Genomic DNA, 18,228 nt, shown 5'->3' with positions numbered 1-18,228 from the left:
GAGCTCACCTAGAATCAGACCAGCAACATTCATGTAAAATTGTTATATTTTATTTATTATCCTTTCATTCAATGCGTCAAATCCAGTAGTTCGAAATGAAAACAGAGAGCTGAAGAGTGTCTGATAAACTACAAACGCATGAACATGACAGATTCATATCTTGTGAACCAGCACAGATCCCACCTTTTGAGTTAAGCTGCTTTCAATCTTGAAACGACAATGTTACATGTAACACATGTCAAATCTGCTTCCACCTACTGGTAAAACTGGGTGTTGCAGCCCAGCAGCTGCTTTATAAATGACACCAGTTTAACTTCTAAAAATACTCTAGTTGTCCATCAAACCAACACAGGGTAGAATTTAGGGTGAATTTTACTCACATGTTGTCTTCAGAAACTAGAAGTTAGAAGACGTTCATTTGAGTGTCACAAATGGACATCATGGCTTGGAGGGTTTGTTTTCACTGTTCTTAGAAACAGCCAGTTTCCACCATTAGCTTCCACACTAAACATGATCTATTTTTTAATAACAACTCTGGTTTTACGTGGCCTGTCAATGCAATTTACAATCTAAGCAATATATTCAGTTTTAGAAGTAATATTGAATGTTAACTGTAGCTAGACTCAAAGTGTTAACTCATTTTAATAAACAACATTGTGATATGCAAAAGGTGCTTTTGGGGAGGTAAAAAGAGATTATTTAAGGTGGCCCATATTTAAAGTCAAACATCTGTTTTTCTCTCCACACCACACAGTTAAAAAATAAATAAATGCAATGAATTTTTCCAACATATTACAGTTTCACCGTTTTTAGCCAAAAAGTGTAATGCTGTGGAGCTGATACAAAACCAGTCTGCTGACTAATGGTTCACAAAGTATATCAGCTATGTATATGACAGAAAGCAAGCGGCCCATTTTGGAGATGTGCGTGCTTTTCGCCAGCAGGTTTGAGAAGTCATGATGAGCTGTGCATGTTTTTAAAAGCTGCTGAACATCACTAAAACAAATTGAGATTGAATAATTGGTCATAATATCAGGAAATATTTTTTCATTTTTCTCTCAGCTTTCAATTGTTATTTAAATTGTGTTTCAATGTCAAGATTTGTTCCCCACTTAGTTTACATGAGAATCCACTGAAATTCCCGAGTTTCACCTCCTAGCGGCAGTAGCATTTCACTATGCCTGTGTCCTTTAATGATCGCATCTTAGAAACAACATGTGTTTGAGAAGTTTAAATCTCAACACCAACGTGAATAAAAGATCTGTGTGAATTATATTTGCTGTTAAATGGTTATTGATGTTTACATGTATGATTACGAACAGTCATGCACAACCTCTACCATCCAGGAGGGGGTGCTGCAACATCCTCATGGTCACTTCTTTCTACAGTCTTCACTACAAGTGTGTGAAAATCCACTGAATCCCACAAACATTCTTCTTTATTGTTTACTGACTGTTTGATGACCACAAACATAATATGATAGCTCACTTCCAGCACAGAGAAGGGAAGTGAACATGTAATGGTTCCTCTTATTCGATCCAAGAGGAACATCTCTGTCTGCTGCTGATTCATTATGTGTGTCTTTCACATCACATCTCTGTCACTGATAGGATCTTAGTGGACAAATACACAGGGAGAGAAGCAAACATTCACATTCAATGAAGCTGGAGGTATGAAATCTATTTCTTTGTTTTTCTAAAAAAATAAAAAAATAAATAATGGACTTAAAGATGAAGGTAGCTGCTAATGAATTTTCTGTAGGTTAGTTAATCATTTATTTTCCATGGTTAGTTTGTACAGAACATGATATTAATATAAATTAATGAAAGCATAAAGGTACTTTTCAGTTTTACTTATAAACTTTACTTGAGTAAATGTACTTAGTCACCGGTGAGAATGACTTTTCATTGCTTTTCATTAAACACAAGCTGGTAAGCAGTGTAGGGTGCATCTCAGTGGGACATTAAATAATGATAATACATAAACCATGTTTAGGATTTTAATTGTAGTAATTGTAATAAATAAAGTAATTGAATAAAGTTTTGTAATAAGATGTTTCAAACCGTTTGGATTAATTAAACAGGCTGAGCTGACCACAGCTATGTTAGCTCTAACAAGAAGCTTTGATATGAAATCACTTCACAGTCACACATTTCATGAACACAAAACAAGGAGAGAAAAGTCAGGTTTGTTTTTAGTGTTAATAAATGTACTTTACTGTACACACAGGTCATGTCATTGATTCACAGGGTCAGTCTGTACCAATGACAAACACACACTACTTAACCAGTTTGACCAGGATGTTGACACACACACACTCACACACAGATCTGCTGAGGATCCAGTGATTAATTAAATCATTATATTAATGATTTTAAAACCATTTCAAAGCACTTCATGAGGGAAGTGTACGGAAGTGTGACACTCTTCATGAGAGTCACGTCTCCACAACCACAAAGCTGATTTCACAGATCCTTTAAAATGTAAAATTTTTTCCTTTAAAATTTAAAATGAGCAAACTGATCATATTTTCAGTATTTGGAAACAGAAAAATATGCTTCTGTGGTTTCTTTCTACTTTTCAACATATTTATAGCTTTATTAAGATTTTTACACATAAATCTAATGATTCTGAAGAGATCAGGAGAGACTTTGTTCAGATGAAGGTAAAAACACCATCAGGTGTGATGGTTTCATTGCTGCTTTCAGTACTGTATGTGATCAACTTTATTTATAATGTCTGCTTTTCACCTTTTAGTTAAAGGCAGGTTTTAAAATAATATCTTACATCAGGTTTATTTAAATATAGTTTGTGTAGTTTTACCTGCAAATTCAAGTTTTTGTTTTATTCGTGACCTAACATGTTACAGAGGAAATCAAAACCTTTTACTTTTATTCATGAGACTGAGCTGATCTAAATTCATAAACAGAGTGTTGCGAGTTTGTCTCTGCACATCTGCCTGTTTAATTGAAACATGTTCTCTTCCTGTTACTTTGTATATGTGGCAACATTTCCTCACATATGTTTACTTAGAGGTGGAGATGTTGGTGTCACACAGGTGATGGGTGTGTTGTGTAAAACAGGATGACACACAAGGATGTACGGGTTAGTTTGATCTGTGGCTGTTTGCTAAGGAGGTCACTTTAACCACTTTGAGCTTTCAACTTGCTGTATTTTATATTTTTGATTTTTATTTTCTTTTAATTTTCGAATAATAATTGTTCATGTTTCTTTTTTAAGTTTTCCTTTTTTAATCTTTCTGTAGAAAGATTTTATTTTTCCATCCTGATGATCAGAAGAATGTTGGAGGGTTTCAGAGATCCTTCAGAACAACAGTAAGTGTTTAAAATGACGTCTTTCAGTCTTTTAGATAATCTGACAGGTTGACTGAAGTCTGTGAGCTTCAGTCGATTAACAGATTGTTCATGTTAATCCATCTGAACCAGGATTAAAGCTTCACTTTGCTGGTTACAGATGAATGTCATGTGGAGTTAGTGTGAAGCATTTGATTTACTGTTGGCTGGTTCCATCTGAAAACACATCTTAAATGAATTCAGGGGCAATTCTAGGATCAGAGCTTTGGGGGTGAATAAATACATATCCTAACCTTAATTACTGGGGAGAATAATGAATGATGCTCAGAGTGAGTAAAAAGTAAACTGAGTGCATTTTTTGGACAGAGATTAACTTTTAATGTGTATGTTTAATATAATACAGATATATAAAAAATACACTCCAAAAATAGAGTCCTTGAAATGCACAAAATATTGATTAAAAAAAAAACTTATAAAAATGGAGGCAACTTTGCCTATGGTACAATGTATGAAAAGATCTTTATTGACAATACTACTATGGCTCTGCAGATTTTTTTCTTTTATTTTAACCTATGTCGCCTCACCTTGAAGTTGGCAAATCACTTTTGGTGGTCAACTCTCTCAAGCGGTTAAACAGTTTTTTTTGCCCGTCACTATTCCCTGTCTGTTTCCTTACCTGGTTCTTCCTGAACTTGTACTTTCTCCTCATGTTCCCCTCTGTCCTCTCTCCCTCTTTGGACTGACAATCATACACAAATAGATTGTATTCAATTAGATGAAAAAATTTACATTAATATGAAAAACAATATTATTAAGATCACTAATGAAAAAGTCCTCTCTCAGTGTACTTTCAACCAAAAGGCAAATAACATAACCACATGTAAATCTAATAAAAGATAAATATTGAAACACTGATCCAACATTATCCTTTATTGATGGATCATTTGTTCTTTCATTTTTACCTTTTTTTTTTCTGCCTGTCCCGTTTGGCTCTTTTGCCATCAGAATTATTGTCTAAAGGCAAAGAAAGATGCCCAACGGATTTACTTTACCAAATGGACCATTACGGCAAGGCTGGGATGGTCTATTTGTTTCACCTTTTGTTTATTTTATTTTCATTTGCTAAATACGGGACAAACATGACTGGGGAAAAGAAAGGGGAGAAAGAAAGAGGGAAAGAAAAACAGCGGGGAAGAGGGATGGGGATGAAGGGCAAAGAAACAAAAAACAACAAAATAAGCAGACAAAAAATACATATATCGATCACCTGGATCACCTGTTGAGAGAAAAAAAAAGAGAAAACAAGCAGAAGAAAAAAAAAGAGCAACATAATAAACAACATCACGATGATCTATGGGAATATGACAGTAAATACTAAATATTAAACATTATTGTGCAGCACATAAGATCAACAGAACACAGTGTGCTTTGAGGTAGGAGCCAAAAAGGGTGTAGTTTGTGGGTGTGATCACCCGTGTGTACACCTGTGAGCATGGACGCGCTTGTTTTTAAAAGGTTCCTTCATGTAATGATCTGCTAGAGGGTGTGGGGGGGCACTGCCCCGTCCTCCAGGGCATGAAGCAGGTATGGAGGAGATCAAGACTCCAGCCATCCAGAGGCCCCCAGAACACAAGAGACCAAGGAAGACCCACAGAGGGGCAGCCGCGCCACTGTCCCAGAAAGAGCTGAGGAGAGTCCCAGATGAGGGCTCACCCAGCAGCCGCGGAGCAGAAGCCAGGGGGGGTTGCAGTGACGCGCCCGTGAGCTCCGCCGGCAGCCAGCTGCGCCTGAGTGACCGAGCCCCAGGCCGAGAGGTCGGGGGCACCCCACCTCCGAAGTGGCCCGAGCGAGCCCCAGGCCCCAACAAGCAGCCACCAAGCAGTGAGCCGGTGTGTACCTGGACGCCCACCCCCGGACACAAAGAACCACCAACGCACCGATGTCTGAGGGAGTCCGCCACTGGCAGGGGAAGTGGTGGTGGGGGGAGATAGGCCTCCAAACCTTGGAGGGCCCGAGATGTCCCCAGAGAGGTGGCGTCTGACACCCAACCTGACATATAGACACAGACATACAGGCACACACAGACACAAACATCCATTCCCACCCTCATGCTCTCATATGCACTCACTCCACACTCAACCAACGTGGAGACAGACATAAAGAGACGCTGTACACACGATCACACTCCCCAAGCGTACTCTACAAACCGGGTCTAGGTACCCTTGCCCCTGGAGGGGGGAACTGCACCCAGACCCAGGTGGTGTTACCCTTTTCCCTGCGGTGGGGAGAAGCAGACCGCCCCGACTCCGCAGCAGCAGGGAGGCCCCACAATCCAGACCGCAGTCGGACGGCCAACTCCTCCTCCTGCCCCCCACTCCCACTCCACACACCCCTGTTCTCCAGAGAACAGGGGTGTGTGAAGACTCCAAACCTCCCTCCGCCCGCTCATATGTAGTGTTGATGCATGTGTGTTCTAAGGTGCATTTAAAACCCAGGAGGGCATGGAGCTACCTGCCAGAGAGCAGCAGGTAAGCGCATAGTCCCTCCTGCTAGCCCTCAATGTCTACGTGGATTTAAAATTGAGAGGTGGGCAACGACGCCAGGGGTGGGGTGTACACCCTGATGGTCTTTTGGATTCCGTGTAGCGCGCCCACCCCCAAGATCCTATATGTATGTGTTATGAGAGTGTGAGTAATGTGAATGTCTAAATTGTGGGATTACCTGAATTTTACCTGAATTCAGGTACCTTACACTTTTACCTGAATGTGGCTCCTGGGTTTAATATCGGCACAAATGACAAAATAACTCCTTCCATTTACTACGGGCAATGCCCGTATGCCACACTGTATGCCACATACAGGGCCCGACAACAGTAGGCTATGGGCAATTTTAAGTTTTAGATTTTAAATAGGCTGTATACATTTCAATGTGAGCAACAGGACGGTCAAATGTCTCTGAATTTACTACAGAGTAGGACTGATTGTAGGGTAGCAAATATCATTGGAAAACACGTTTTCAGCACTGCAGGTGACCTGGGTGTAAGGTTCTAGCTAAAAAGAAACATGGTCTGACTCTTACCTAACTATATGAAGAGTAACAGAAGGTTAAATGCAGCTAATTTGTCCTGTTTTAAGCTAGGCACTTACACCTCCGCTCAGCTGCATGTCAGCCACCATCACTCTGGCAGCAAGTGATGTGCGGATCAATACTGAAATATCGATTCCTCCGATACCATTAATTTATGTTGTAGAATCGATTCTCATATTAAAATATCGATATTTTAGTAATTTAGGGTAAATTTGTAGTTCATCATTAAGTGCAACACAGTGGAAAGGAAATATGGAAATATCATTCAGATTGTCTACATTGGAAGGAACTACTTCCTCTTCCACCTTTCATAGTCATGTTCGAAATACGGCTGTAAAAATGTGTCTCAGCGCCTGGCGTGCGCACTCACAACAATGGCTGAACGTAAATTAAGTCTTGAGTGGACGTATTTTACCTTCACAAACAGCCGAGACATGGTTTGCGATACATGTGGCAAGAAAGTGAGGTGTCGTGGCAGCTCCACAAACCTCATCAAACACCGCAGAGTAATTTGAGATACAATAAATAAAATAAGTTTTTGTACAAAGTATCGGTATCGGATCAGTATCGTCGATACCACCCTGAATTTTACTTTGTATCGGATCGGAAAGAAAATCAGTGGTATCGCACATGACTACTGGCAGCAACGGTGCTAGAGCCAGAGTAGGGGAGAGGTGAGCTGGAACAAACCATTTTGGGGGGGGGGATCTATACTTTTGTTTATTTATTTATACGTCTCAACCTATGTACTGTATGCCTTTTATATTTTTAGTAGTGTTTCACACAAACAGCAAATATTGTCAAAGAAGCAAGAAATCTTTGGGGGTGCTTTGATTCATTTTTGGGGTCAGCACCCCCAAAAATGTGCTAAAATCGCCCCTGAATGAATTCAATGTTTTTCATCATCTTAAGACCCAAAAGCTGTCAGACTTTATCTGAAAAAATAGGAGGTGTACTCAGTTACTCTCATGTACTCTGATTACAGTCACGTGACTTAAAGGAAGCACTCCAGCAGCTGCAGGTGGTGGACAAAGTTGTCTGTGGTTTTATGGAGGCTACAGCTAAATGCTGCCTCTGTGGTGGATCATAAATTTGATTAGTTTTGAAGTTGTACATCTCTGTTCCTTACATTTCATGTCATGCCTTTATTAATGTTTTATTTGTTGCTTTGACTGTTTTGAAAAGAATATGCAGTGGGAATATAGAGGGAGATAAGTAGTGAAAGTTTTGCCTGGGCTGATTGTGCGTCGATTGTTAATGCCTCAGGGCTCCAGTAGGTGGGTTCGCGCGCCTCCTCCTTCACTCAATACAGACGAGTGAGAGTGAGAGCTGCGTGTCTGTGCCGTTCTTTCACCTCTCCTCACTATTTCCCCTGTTTAAGGGCACAACACCTCCTCCATAGTACAATATACAGTGACGTCATGTTGAAGTTCTTTGGCTGGTGAGGGTCTTTAGTATGTAGCTGATGATTGATGATGAGAGAGGTTATGTTTGTGTTGTTCTGTGGAGATCATTCAAGAACTAAACCTGTTAAACACTCAGACCTGGTTCAGATTTCACCGCTTTAGTTATGACGCACTTATTCATGGTCGTCCTACAGCGCAGCGCAACAGACGTCACTCTAATGCGACTTCCTTAAGAGATATTGAAAGTGTGGCTGTTGCGGCTCCTCCAACCTATGGCCGCGGCAGGCTAAACATGAGGACACAGATGACGCGCAACAATAAACACATAAAATACACTTCTGTACCATTTGCTCCTTTTATTCCACATGCAACTGTCCAATATACAAATCAGTGCCTGGGATTAACTATTAAACAAATGCACAGACTGCACAAACAAATAACTGCAACTCACTACTATGCCAAATTACAACTTGGCCTATGGCATCAATTTGCGCACTAATATACAAAAACCATCAAGTTACAGTCAAAACACATCAAAATCTTTCAAGCTGCGTTCAACAGAAAGTTTTGCCTCATGCTCACCCTACTTTCTGCTCATCAACATTAGGTGCTGTGAACAGGTGAGTGCAACCACATTTATCATCTACCACACCCATGAGACACGCCCCACACCCGTGCACCAATACAGTGAGTCCATTTAAACCAACCCACTTAGTCAAAAAAAGGAACAACTCATATGGCTCCTACAGTGGCATTTGAATGAGTGGCTGAAAAACAAATGTTTCAGTTTTATTTAAACCTCAAAGTTAACCTCATGTAGTCAGTTTTAAAACTCTAGTGTTGTTATTAACTGAAAATACCAACAGACTCAGACTTTTAGAACAAACTAAGAGTCAGATCAGCAGTAACTGCGTCGCTCTGCTCAACTTTGCTGTTTGTCGGTGTCTTCGTGTTTGTCTCTGCAGGTGAGGTTTATAAACCAAACGGTGTTTCCCTCTGAGATAAAGAGGAATAAACATCAGTCTGGTTTACATGGTACTTCCCAAACACTGAGTTTCATATTGAATCAGACAATCATATTGTCTGATTGTGTGACGGCATCACGAGGTCTGGTGGTGTCTGTGGATTTACCCGCTTGGTCAGCGGTGTTGTTTCCAGCACAGAGACAAAGAAGTGTAATGTGTGCGTCAATGTGATGTGTTGTAGTTTCAGGCATCAGTATACAGCCAGGGACGGATCTACATGTGCCACAGTAAAATGATATGTTGCCACCCCGAGTGCCACCGTAGTTTTGTGTGTGACAATGTTGTCAATTAAGGGGGAGCAAGAGACCACTCCATGCCACCTCTGTAGATCAGCCCCTGAGTTTTAAATAGTTGTATAAAAAATCAGAATCCTTGGCTACATTTTAAGGCATATTACACATTGTAAAAGCTGCATGTGTGTAAAGAAATGGTTTAGATTTTGCCACCCTAAGAACATTTCATTACATCCAGCCCTGTATACAGTGTAATGTATACAGGGCTGTATACATTACATTACATTAATTATATGTAATAATAATTTAAATTTTTAATTAAACTGAAATTTAAAATTTAATTGAAATGTGGATAATCCAGAATAATCCAAAAGCACAATCAAGACGTCTAGAAGATCCTGAACTGAGGAAGGGTGAACAGAATCCAAAATACTGAAAAGCCTGCGAGCCTGAGAATCTCAGGGGGAATCCAGGAGGCCTGTGATGGAGACCAAGCTACTGAGGTGGCTAGCTAAGAAGCCAACAGCATAGAAACTATGAGGGCTGGCCATCTGGTTAGCAGCAGAAACAGCTTGTCTACAGACCGGCACTGGTGGTCATGATAGGGTAGTTCAGGAGGCTTAGTCATTAAGACAAGATGGGGCCTGATTATTTAAGACCTTGTATGTGAGGAGCAGGGTTTTGAATTCAATTCTGGATTTAACAGGAAGCCAATGAAGGGAAGCCAAAACAGGAGAAATATGCTCTCTCTTTCTAGTCCCTGTCAGGACTCTTGCGGCAGCATTTTGGATTAGCTGAAGGCTTTTCAGCAAGTTTTTTGGACATCCTGATAATAATGAATTACAGTCGTCCAGCCTGGAAGTAATAAATGCATGAACTAGTTTTTCAGCGCCACTCTGAGACAGGATATTTCTAATTTTAGAGATGTTGCACAAATGGAAGAAAGCAGTCTTACATATTTGTTTAATATGTGCATCGATGTCCTGGTCAAAAATGACTCCAAGGTTCCTCACAGTATTACTGGAGGCCAAGGTAATGCCATCCAGAGTAAGAATCTGGTTAGATACCATATTTCTAAGATTTTCAGGGCCGAGTACAATAACAAGTTTTATCTGAATTAAGAAGCAGAAAGTTAGCGGCCATCCAGCTCTTTATGTCTACTGTAGTGTTTTGCTGTTTAAAAAAACCCAGCTACATTGTAGCTACAGCCACCCTGGGGCGCACTGACAGAGGCGAGACTGCCAGACACTGGCGCCACCGGGCCCTCTGACCACCACCAGTAGGCAACGGGTGAAGTGATGCTCTCTGCAACATTTGCGGCCGTATGACGTCCCTGCACCTCCTGAAGCTCCATTGTTCTACTGAAGGAAAAAGCAAACCAGACTATTATCGTCCACCTTCCACTGTGGCATGTAGAAAACATCTCAGGTGGGATCTGCATGTCATGCTAGTAATGTTGAAAACCATAAGGACATTTCTCATCGGAGAATAAAACTCTCGTCCACTTTTCAGTGTTCCATGTTTGGTACTCTCTTGCAAAGCCCAAATGGTCAGCTGTGTGGCATTCAATGAGACGAGGCCTCTGAAGACGTTTTTGTTTTTGAAGCCCTTCAGTCTCAGATGCTGTCTGATGGTTATGGGACTGCAGTCGGCACCAGTAACGGACTTCATTTGGGTCGAGGATCGTCCAGTGTGTTGACAGACAGCCAACTGTTCCTCCGGCTCAGTGCTGGTGAAGTTTTTTTTGCTCTACCACTTAACTTTTTTGTTCCATAACCCATTTAAGAAATTCCAAATGGCTGATGCAGGTACCTGTATCCTTGCTTTAATTGCATCTTTGTTGGAAGCCCAATAAATAACACCTCTGAGCTTGAGAGAAAAGCCTCCTTAACAAATTCTCCGTCTGTAAATGGCTTTCCATGTTTAGCAATACAGTGTGCAATACGAAAACTTACTTGAGTTCCATGATGTTTTGCAGCTGTAAAAACTTGGAGAGTACTAGCCTGCTTCTCATATCTTGACACAGTACATGTAATTGATTCAACTTTCTCTGCCTCATCCGTGAAGGTTTTTGATGTTTCATCTCAAAATGTCATTTCACACTGGAGGTCTGGCAAACAACACTCTCAAGGCAAAGGGCACATACAGGATGATCTTTCTGTTGGACAAAACCCCAGTCTTCCGTCCAAATTGGCATAGAAAAAATTATCTATTTTTGCTCGCTTCAACGCCATATTTCACAGGACTGGCTAGCTACATCCCTCTCGTGTGTGTAATTTTTAGCCAATTACAAGTAAAACAAGGAGGTGAGGCTGATAGCTTAGAGACTGTCATTAAGAAGAGCAGTCATTAGCTGTATTGTCATTAGCTCTGTGCGAGCTAATTTGCGATGTGCATTGGTGGCCCAGCCTTAGATACTGAATTTTAAATACACCTTCTCAGATTATTTCACTGCATGTTGTGCCGTCAATTAAGCCTTCGCGTGGCACACGTGCCCCTGCTTTAGAAAACAAAGTCTTCATTTTTGTAATGAAATTCACATTTGTGTACATTTCTTAATAGTGTTACAGAACAAATGCCCCAAAGCTAAACCTATCAAGCACAGAATTTAGTTCTGATGGAATCAAACGTTTTGTAGAAATTTGAAAAGACTATAAAATTATTTAAAACTATCATTTCAAATGAGAAGTAAATAATCAATAGGATCTAATATTAATCTTATATGATCAGTTCCTCTGTCTGTGCCTCATCAGATACGAAAGCTAAAGCTACCTGGATTGTATGAGCAAATATGTGGGTGGAAACTTTCTAGTCCTTTCTAAGACGTTAGATGGTCAGAGTGTTTGAGGGATTCATTTTTATATATTTTTATATATTTACATTTTTATACAGTGGAACAATCTTAAAGTCCTTTGGTCTTCAGCATGGAGCCGATTTTTTATGGATCAGAGAGGTTAGGGAGATCATTCAAGAAACACTCAGAGCTGTTTTAGTTTTCACCTCTTTTCTTATAACTCACTTTCTGATTCTATAGCTCACAATGTATCTGACGTCACTCAAATGCGACTACCTTAAGAGTACTGAATCGCAAGTGTGAAGTTGAAACGATCGGCTGAAGCTCAAATAATCTTTGTCTTGCTTAAACTTTAAATTGAATCTCCTGTAGTTACTTTTTAAACTCATAGTCTGTTATTCGCTGAAAATATCATCAGACTAGCACATTTAGAACAAACTTGTCCGATCATCAGAAAGAAGAACACGGAAATGTCTGTAACTGCGTCACTCTGCTCCACTTTGCTGTTTTTTGGCATCTTCGTGTTTGTCTCGGCAGGTGAGGTTAATAAACCAAATGTTCTCCCCTCTGAGATAAAAAAGGAAAAAATGGTATCTTTGTCGTTTACGTGGTGCCAATACTTCACAAATAATTAGTTTCATGTCGATTCCATTTGTTTGTGTCCGTGAATGCATCACGCGGCTGGGTGGGGTCTACTTGTTTTATCGTAGAGTTAGCATGTTTGCTATTTGTACCACTGTGGGGACTGTCCTTCTGACTAAAGTGAGATCTGTGGTTGAAATGATGGCAGTGCACAGATTCTGTGTTTTATTCGGTCTGTGACGTCTGTTACTCGTGGTGTTTGTGGTCTGTCAGCCAGCCGGGGAGCAGAGCGAAGGGCTAACATACCAAAAGCTCCCGAGTGTTAAAAACAAAGACAAGTATCGCTACAGTCACTGTCTGTGTTTTTCGTGCTTTATTTTTTTATGTTTGAAGTTTTTTAGGTTCTCTTGTTCTCGGTGAACTCCGGTATCACTTTTTTTCATTTGCCAACCAATGAGCATTTAGAAATGGCCTACGTCATCTGGCTTCCAATGACGTACAGTCAGGATCTTGTAGAACCGCACTTTACATCCTCAACCAAAAAGTGGATGGTAGGACCATAAAACCAACTTAGTGTGTGGAGACTTGTTGGAACACTGCAGGATAGAACCGACCTAAATCAGCTATTAAAAAGACTGCAGGAGTTTGGCTCACATATGATGAAGCAATTATCATCTCCATCATACTGGTTAGATGAGAGAAGGCAAGGAGTTGCAGAAAAGGGTGCTGGGTAGGAGTGCTGTACATATGATGGTGCAGGATAATGAACAGGTGGATGTGACAGTGGAGTAGACTGTCAACATCTGAGGAGCTCACTCTACTGCTGCTCTGGTGGGGCAGGGTTAAGATGCCCATGACTCTGACTGCGGTGTAGCAGGAGACACCAGGTGAAGGTGCCATTATGCTCACCCTTAAACTTGTGTTTGTGGGGGAAAAATGCAAAAAAAAGAAAGAAAAACATTTGACAAAGTCTTGGATTTTTGACTTCTCCTTACCGCCGATTATGAAGCAATATTGTTTGAGTGGGAACACTTATCCACATACGTTCTATAGATTGGCATTTTGAGGCATCATAACAGTAGCTGGAGGCTGCGGTGAAGCAGGAGGAAGAGGCTGCACTAGTAAAAGATGAGTAAAGACCACAGGAATTGTAGATGTAGCTGGCTGTAAATTCACAGCTTCAGATGCAGTTAATATAGTTGATACAGAAGTGTCCACCTGTTCTTGTTGTGCTGCATGCAAAGCCTGATGATAAGATGTAGGTGAATCCCTACACCTACGTTAAAATCAGCACTGCTTTAACCACCAAAGATGAGAAGTAACTCTAAACCTGTCAAAATATAAGATTTCTGGATTTTTTTGACAGTTTTATCAAACTCTCAGTAGTAAGGAGACAATAAAGTTCTGAGACATTTAATTTTAAGTTTTCAACTGGAACAATCTTTGGTGTCAGCAGAAGTGGATTCATGTCAGATGTGTTGTGCAGTGGTACTTTATGCATCAGCTGCATTTCCCCCCTTTGTCTTCATCCTCTCAGACATAACACATCACTTGGCACAGCGCCAAGAAATGGTACTGATTGTCAAACCTGTTTGTGTTTGTCTGACCCTCACTCTGATTGGCTGCTGTAGAAGTGAACAGTTGCACTTTAACCTTTAACCTCTTTGCTCTGTTTTTTTTTTCTTCACCTCTGTCAGTGCGCCCCAGGGCAGCTGTGGCTACAATATAGCTTGCCATCACAAGTGTGTGAATGTGTGTGTGACTGAATCTGTAACGCACTTTGGGGTCCTTAGGGACGAATTAAAGCACTATACAAATACAGGCCATTTACCATTTTCTTTCAGACCAGAAAACCATCAGAGCTGAGTCTGGGCAGAACGTCACTCTGACATGTCGAGCTCCAAACAACAGTATCATCATCGTTTTAGAGTGGAGCAGAGAAGACCTGGGAGATGAATATGTGCTTTTTTATCGGAATGAGCAGTTGGATCCAGGCAACCAGCATCCATCTTTTAAGAACCGGGTGGATCTGCAGGACAGTCAGATGAAGGATGGAGACGTGTCTTTGATTCTCAAGAATGTGACGATAAATGATGCTGGAACATACGAGTGTCGTGTTGAGACAGTGACAAAACGCAGGAAGAGAGCCAGTTTAGATACTAATCCCATCAGCATCATCAGTCTAAGTGTTGTTCCGCCAGGTGAGTGAGTAGAGTTGAGTGTGTGTGTGATCAGAGGTGAAGCTGCTTCCTGGTTGTTGATGTTTGTTTCTAAAGATGTTGTTGATGAGACTTTGTAGAAAGCAGCTGGTCTGAGTGATGTGATCAGAGTGCAGTAGATAATGTCTGACAGCAGTTTGAAGAGGAAATGGATTCTGTTCTGTTCTTCACTCATCACCTACCTGACAGCTGACACCTCACACCTGTTTCTCACCTGCAGGTCAGCCAGGAGGAGACACAGAGGATGGAGGGAAGGAGGACGGAGGGAAGGAGAATGGACATGTTGGACTGATTGTTGGACTGATTGTTGGTCTGATTCTTTCTGCTGTGCTTCTTGTTGCTGCTGTTGTTGGTTGTTTGATCTACAGAAAACATAAACAGCAGAGTCAGGGTCCATACTAGCCTCCTGAGTAATTGCGGCATATTTGAAATGTCTTTAGTGTTTTTGATGATGATGTTTGGTAAGAGAAGCATCACTACACTACATCAGTAAAATGCAAAATGGAGTTCAACTGCCCAATATGCAAATTTAAAAAAGAAATACAAGCAGGTTGAGAACCAGGAGCTGCTGATCTGTCAGCCTGAGACTGGCAGAGATTTATTAAAACAGACATATTTTTTTAATATCACTGAGACTGAACTTCTAGCTTTTTTTTTTTAATTCAGTAGGTTAATAGCACAATATGCTGTGTATTATTTGTTTAAAATGTTAAAGCCTACACTGTTTTAGTAAGTGTAAGAATATATTAGGCTTACGGTATTTTGTAAATTTGTAAATAATAATAATACTTAGCAGTAATAGTAGTAGAAAAGTACCCCGCAGCATCTCCACCACTGGTTTTATATTTTGCTAAGAAATTTGGAGTTCTGATCTACAGAAAACATAACAAAAACAACAGAGTCAGGTTTCATTCATATTAAATGGACCATATATATATATATATATTTAAATATGAATTTTTTTTTTTTTTTTCAAATAACAGTGAAGCAAATAATTAGGAGAAAGTAAAACCGCTCAAAATCCAAAGACAAAAGAGACTGAGCAGCCTGAGACTGGCAACGATTAAAAAAAAAATAACACAGATATTCTTTACAATCTGTGGGTTTAGACTCTACATGATGACATCCTGCAAGAATAAACATTCATTTTATTCTCTAGGTTAATAAGATAAGATGCTGCCTATTAGATTAAGTTTAAGATTTTACGCCTACAACATATTTACATGTAATTTATTTTGACCTTTGAGCAGGATTTTGTAAAACTATAAATAATAATAGTAATTTTTAGTTTTTAGCAGTACTAAGATTACGCTGTGCAACATCTTAAACCAAGTTTTATTTCTTTATATTTGCTATGAAAAGTGGAAGTAGGTGCAGCTATATAATGAAACAAGCACACATGTAGAGTTTGTACAGTTCTAATAAGCTGAAAGTCTGTATTTCGTATGAATGCCTTTATTCTTCAGCACAGCCTGAACTCGCTCAGGCAGCTTTCCTGTATTTCAGTAGTCTTCAGGAATAGTTCTCCAGGATATTCAAAGCTTTTCTTTGGATGTTTCTGCCTTTTTGTTCCGTTCTCTGTCAAAATGATCCCACACTGCTTAAATAATGTTGAGCCCTGGGAGGCCGATCCATGACTGATTCAGTTACTGCATTTGCAGTGTGTTTGAGATCATTGTTATGCTGAGTAATGAATTTGTTTCCAGTCAGATTCATTCATTCTAGATGCATCGTGGATCAAATTATAATTGTATGTTTATTCGATCATTATTCCATCAGTTTTAACAACACCGCTACTACTCCAACACTACTGGCTGAAATGCAGCTCCAAACCTTGACAGACTCTCCATCCTGTTTTACAATTGAAGAGATGAATATTTAAACCAAAACTTTCAAATGTGGATTGTGATGAGACTTCAGCGCCCAGTAAATGAATCAGCTGAAGGTCCAGATGCATCTCAGGTCTTTGCTGGAATTGTTTCTGGTTCTTAAGTGGCTTTCAGAAACGGGCTGCCTCTTCTTTTGTCCTCCTGTCCAGTTTCCTCAATAATTTTAAGGACACACTTCACATCATGCTGAGATCTGCCTAGTTTTTAGCTAACAGCTTTTTGGGAATCCGTTTGCTGGTGCAAATATATTACTTTATGCCTATAAAACTGTTATTTTTGGTAACAAACTGTGTGCTTTTGTGACTGGCTACTAATAACAAAGTGCCTAAGTTGTCTGTTATGTTCAGACACAGTACTGGTTCAGCTGTGAAGTTGCATGAACGATTGTCACCGTTAAGTGTCTTGCCAAACAAGAAAAACAAATCTCTCTGAAATGGTTCAGGTAGAAGAACTATAGACTGCAGGAAATAAGTGAAAGTTATTTGTGACAAGCAAACTAATCCTCGTATAGAGATCAGCTGTTACAGAGTAATTACAGACACAAACAATATGAAGCTCTGTGGATTATAGACGATAGATAATCTGTTAAATAATGTCCAGGATCAATTTGCTACCTGTAATTAAGTGATTAGGAAACTGGGTTATAAAACCAAAGACAGAAATATTTTCCAAGTAGCTGCAGAGTCAGATGTGGCCTCTTATCTCTGAAGCTTTAACTTTTGAGTCTGTTTGTTACTTTAAATATTCCAAAACTTGTTTACATATTGTTTATTTATTTCACTTTTGCCTTTTCTGTTTGTTTATTCCTAATAAAGTTTATCAAACATTGGTACGAAATCTTTTAGTCTTCATTGATTGTTTGTGTTGTTCTATTGGCCTGTTGAACTTGTGGATGCCGATTCTATTTGAGCTGAAAGCAGACCAGTAAAACAATAAAATCACTGTTTTCCCTGGAAGAACAAACATTACAAAGAATAACATTCAAAGAATCCTGGTTAACTGCAGGAGATTGGGAGATGACTAGGTTTTGAGTCTGTGCCTGCAGTTAGGTCCCAACCCTGGAGTTGATTTGGGGTGTGGTGTTTGCATTTGGAAGATGTTGCTGTGAACAGACAACATGCAGTCAAAGGAGCTTTCCGTGCAGGTGAAACAAGCTGCAAAAAACAGGAAAAAAAACCCCCAACAATCCTGGTAACTGCTACAATATTAGGATGGGCATAATCTACAGTTTGATACGTCTTAAGAAAGAAAGCACTGGTGAGCTTAGCAACACAAAAAGAGCTGGATATCCATGAAAGACAACAGTGGTTGATGATTACAGAATCATTTCCACGCTGAACAGAAACCCCTTCACAGCAAACAACCAAGTGAACAACACTCCTCAGGAGGGGCGTATGTTGATATATAAATCTGCATGGATGTAAATACTGAGGGTTCACTGAAAGCTGCAAGCCGCTCACAGGCCTCAATAATAGAAAAGCTGGATTGGACTTTACTAAAAACATTTACTAATTTACATTTACATTCATGTAAATTAATTTACATTTACTAATTTAATTTACATTAAACATTTACTACACTTGGACTCTAGTGTTTATTTTTGAATGTGACACAGGACAGAAGGAAATTAATTCTGAGGTGTTCATACACATACTGTCTCCTCATATCCAGCTAAATGT

At 39.9% G+C, this 18,228-nt stretch overlaps 1 protein-coding gene across 1 annotated transcript; it reads left to right on the top strand.

Annotated features, from left to right (window-relative positions):
• The first annotated feature begins 12,041 nt into the window (after positions 1–12,041).
• Positions 12,042–15,062, top strand: LOC147334132 (junctional adhesion molecule B-like). The gene is made up of 3 exons (XM_086286774.1): positions 12,042–12,396; positions 14,286–14,642; positions 14,881–15,062. The coding sequence occupies exons 1-3, from the start codon at positions 12,330–12,332 to the stop codon at positions 15,060–15,062; spliced, it is 606 nt and encodes a 201-aa protein (XP_086142900.1). The 5' UTR covers positions 12,042–12,329.
• Positions 15,063–18,228: the final 3,166 nt, after the last annotated feature.

This window comes from Aulonocara sp. 'chitande type north' Nkhata Bay, linkage group LG3 (assembly GCF_057382095.1).
Source record: "Aulonocara sp. 'chitande type north' Nkhata Bay isolate Kocher_YH1m ecotype deep benthic linkage group LG3, A_spYH_male_GT1.1, whole genome shotgun sequence".
NCBI classification, from domain to species: domain Eukaryota; kingdom Metazoa; phylum Chordata; class Actinopteri; order Cichliformes; family Cichlidae; genus Aulonocara; species Aulonocara sp. 'chitande type north' Nkhata Bay.
The sequence above is the reverse complement of the archived record's forward strand: the minus strand, read 5'-3'. Positions and strand labels throughout refer to the sequence as shown.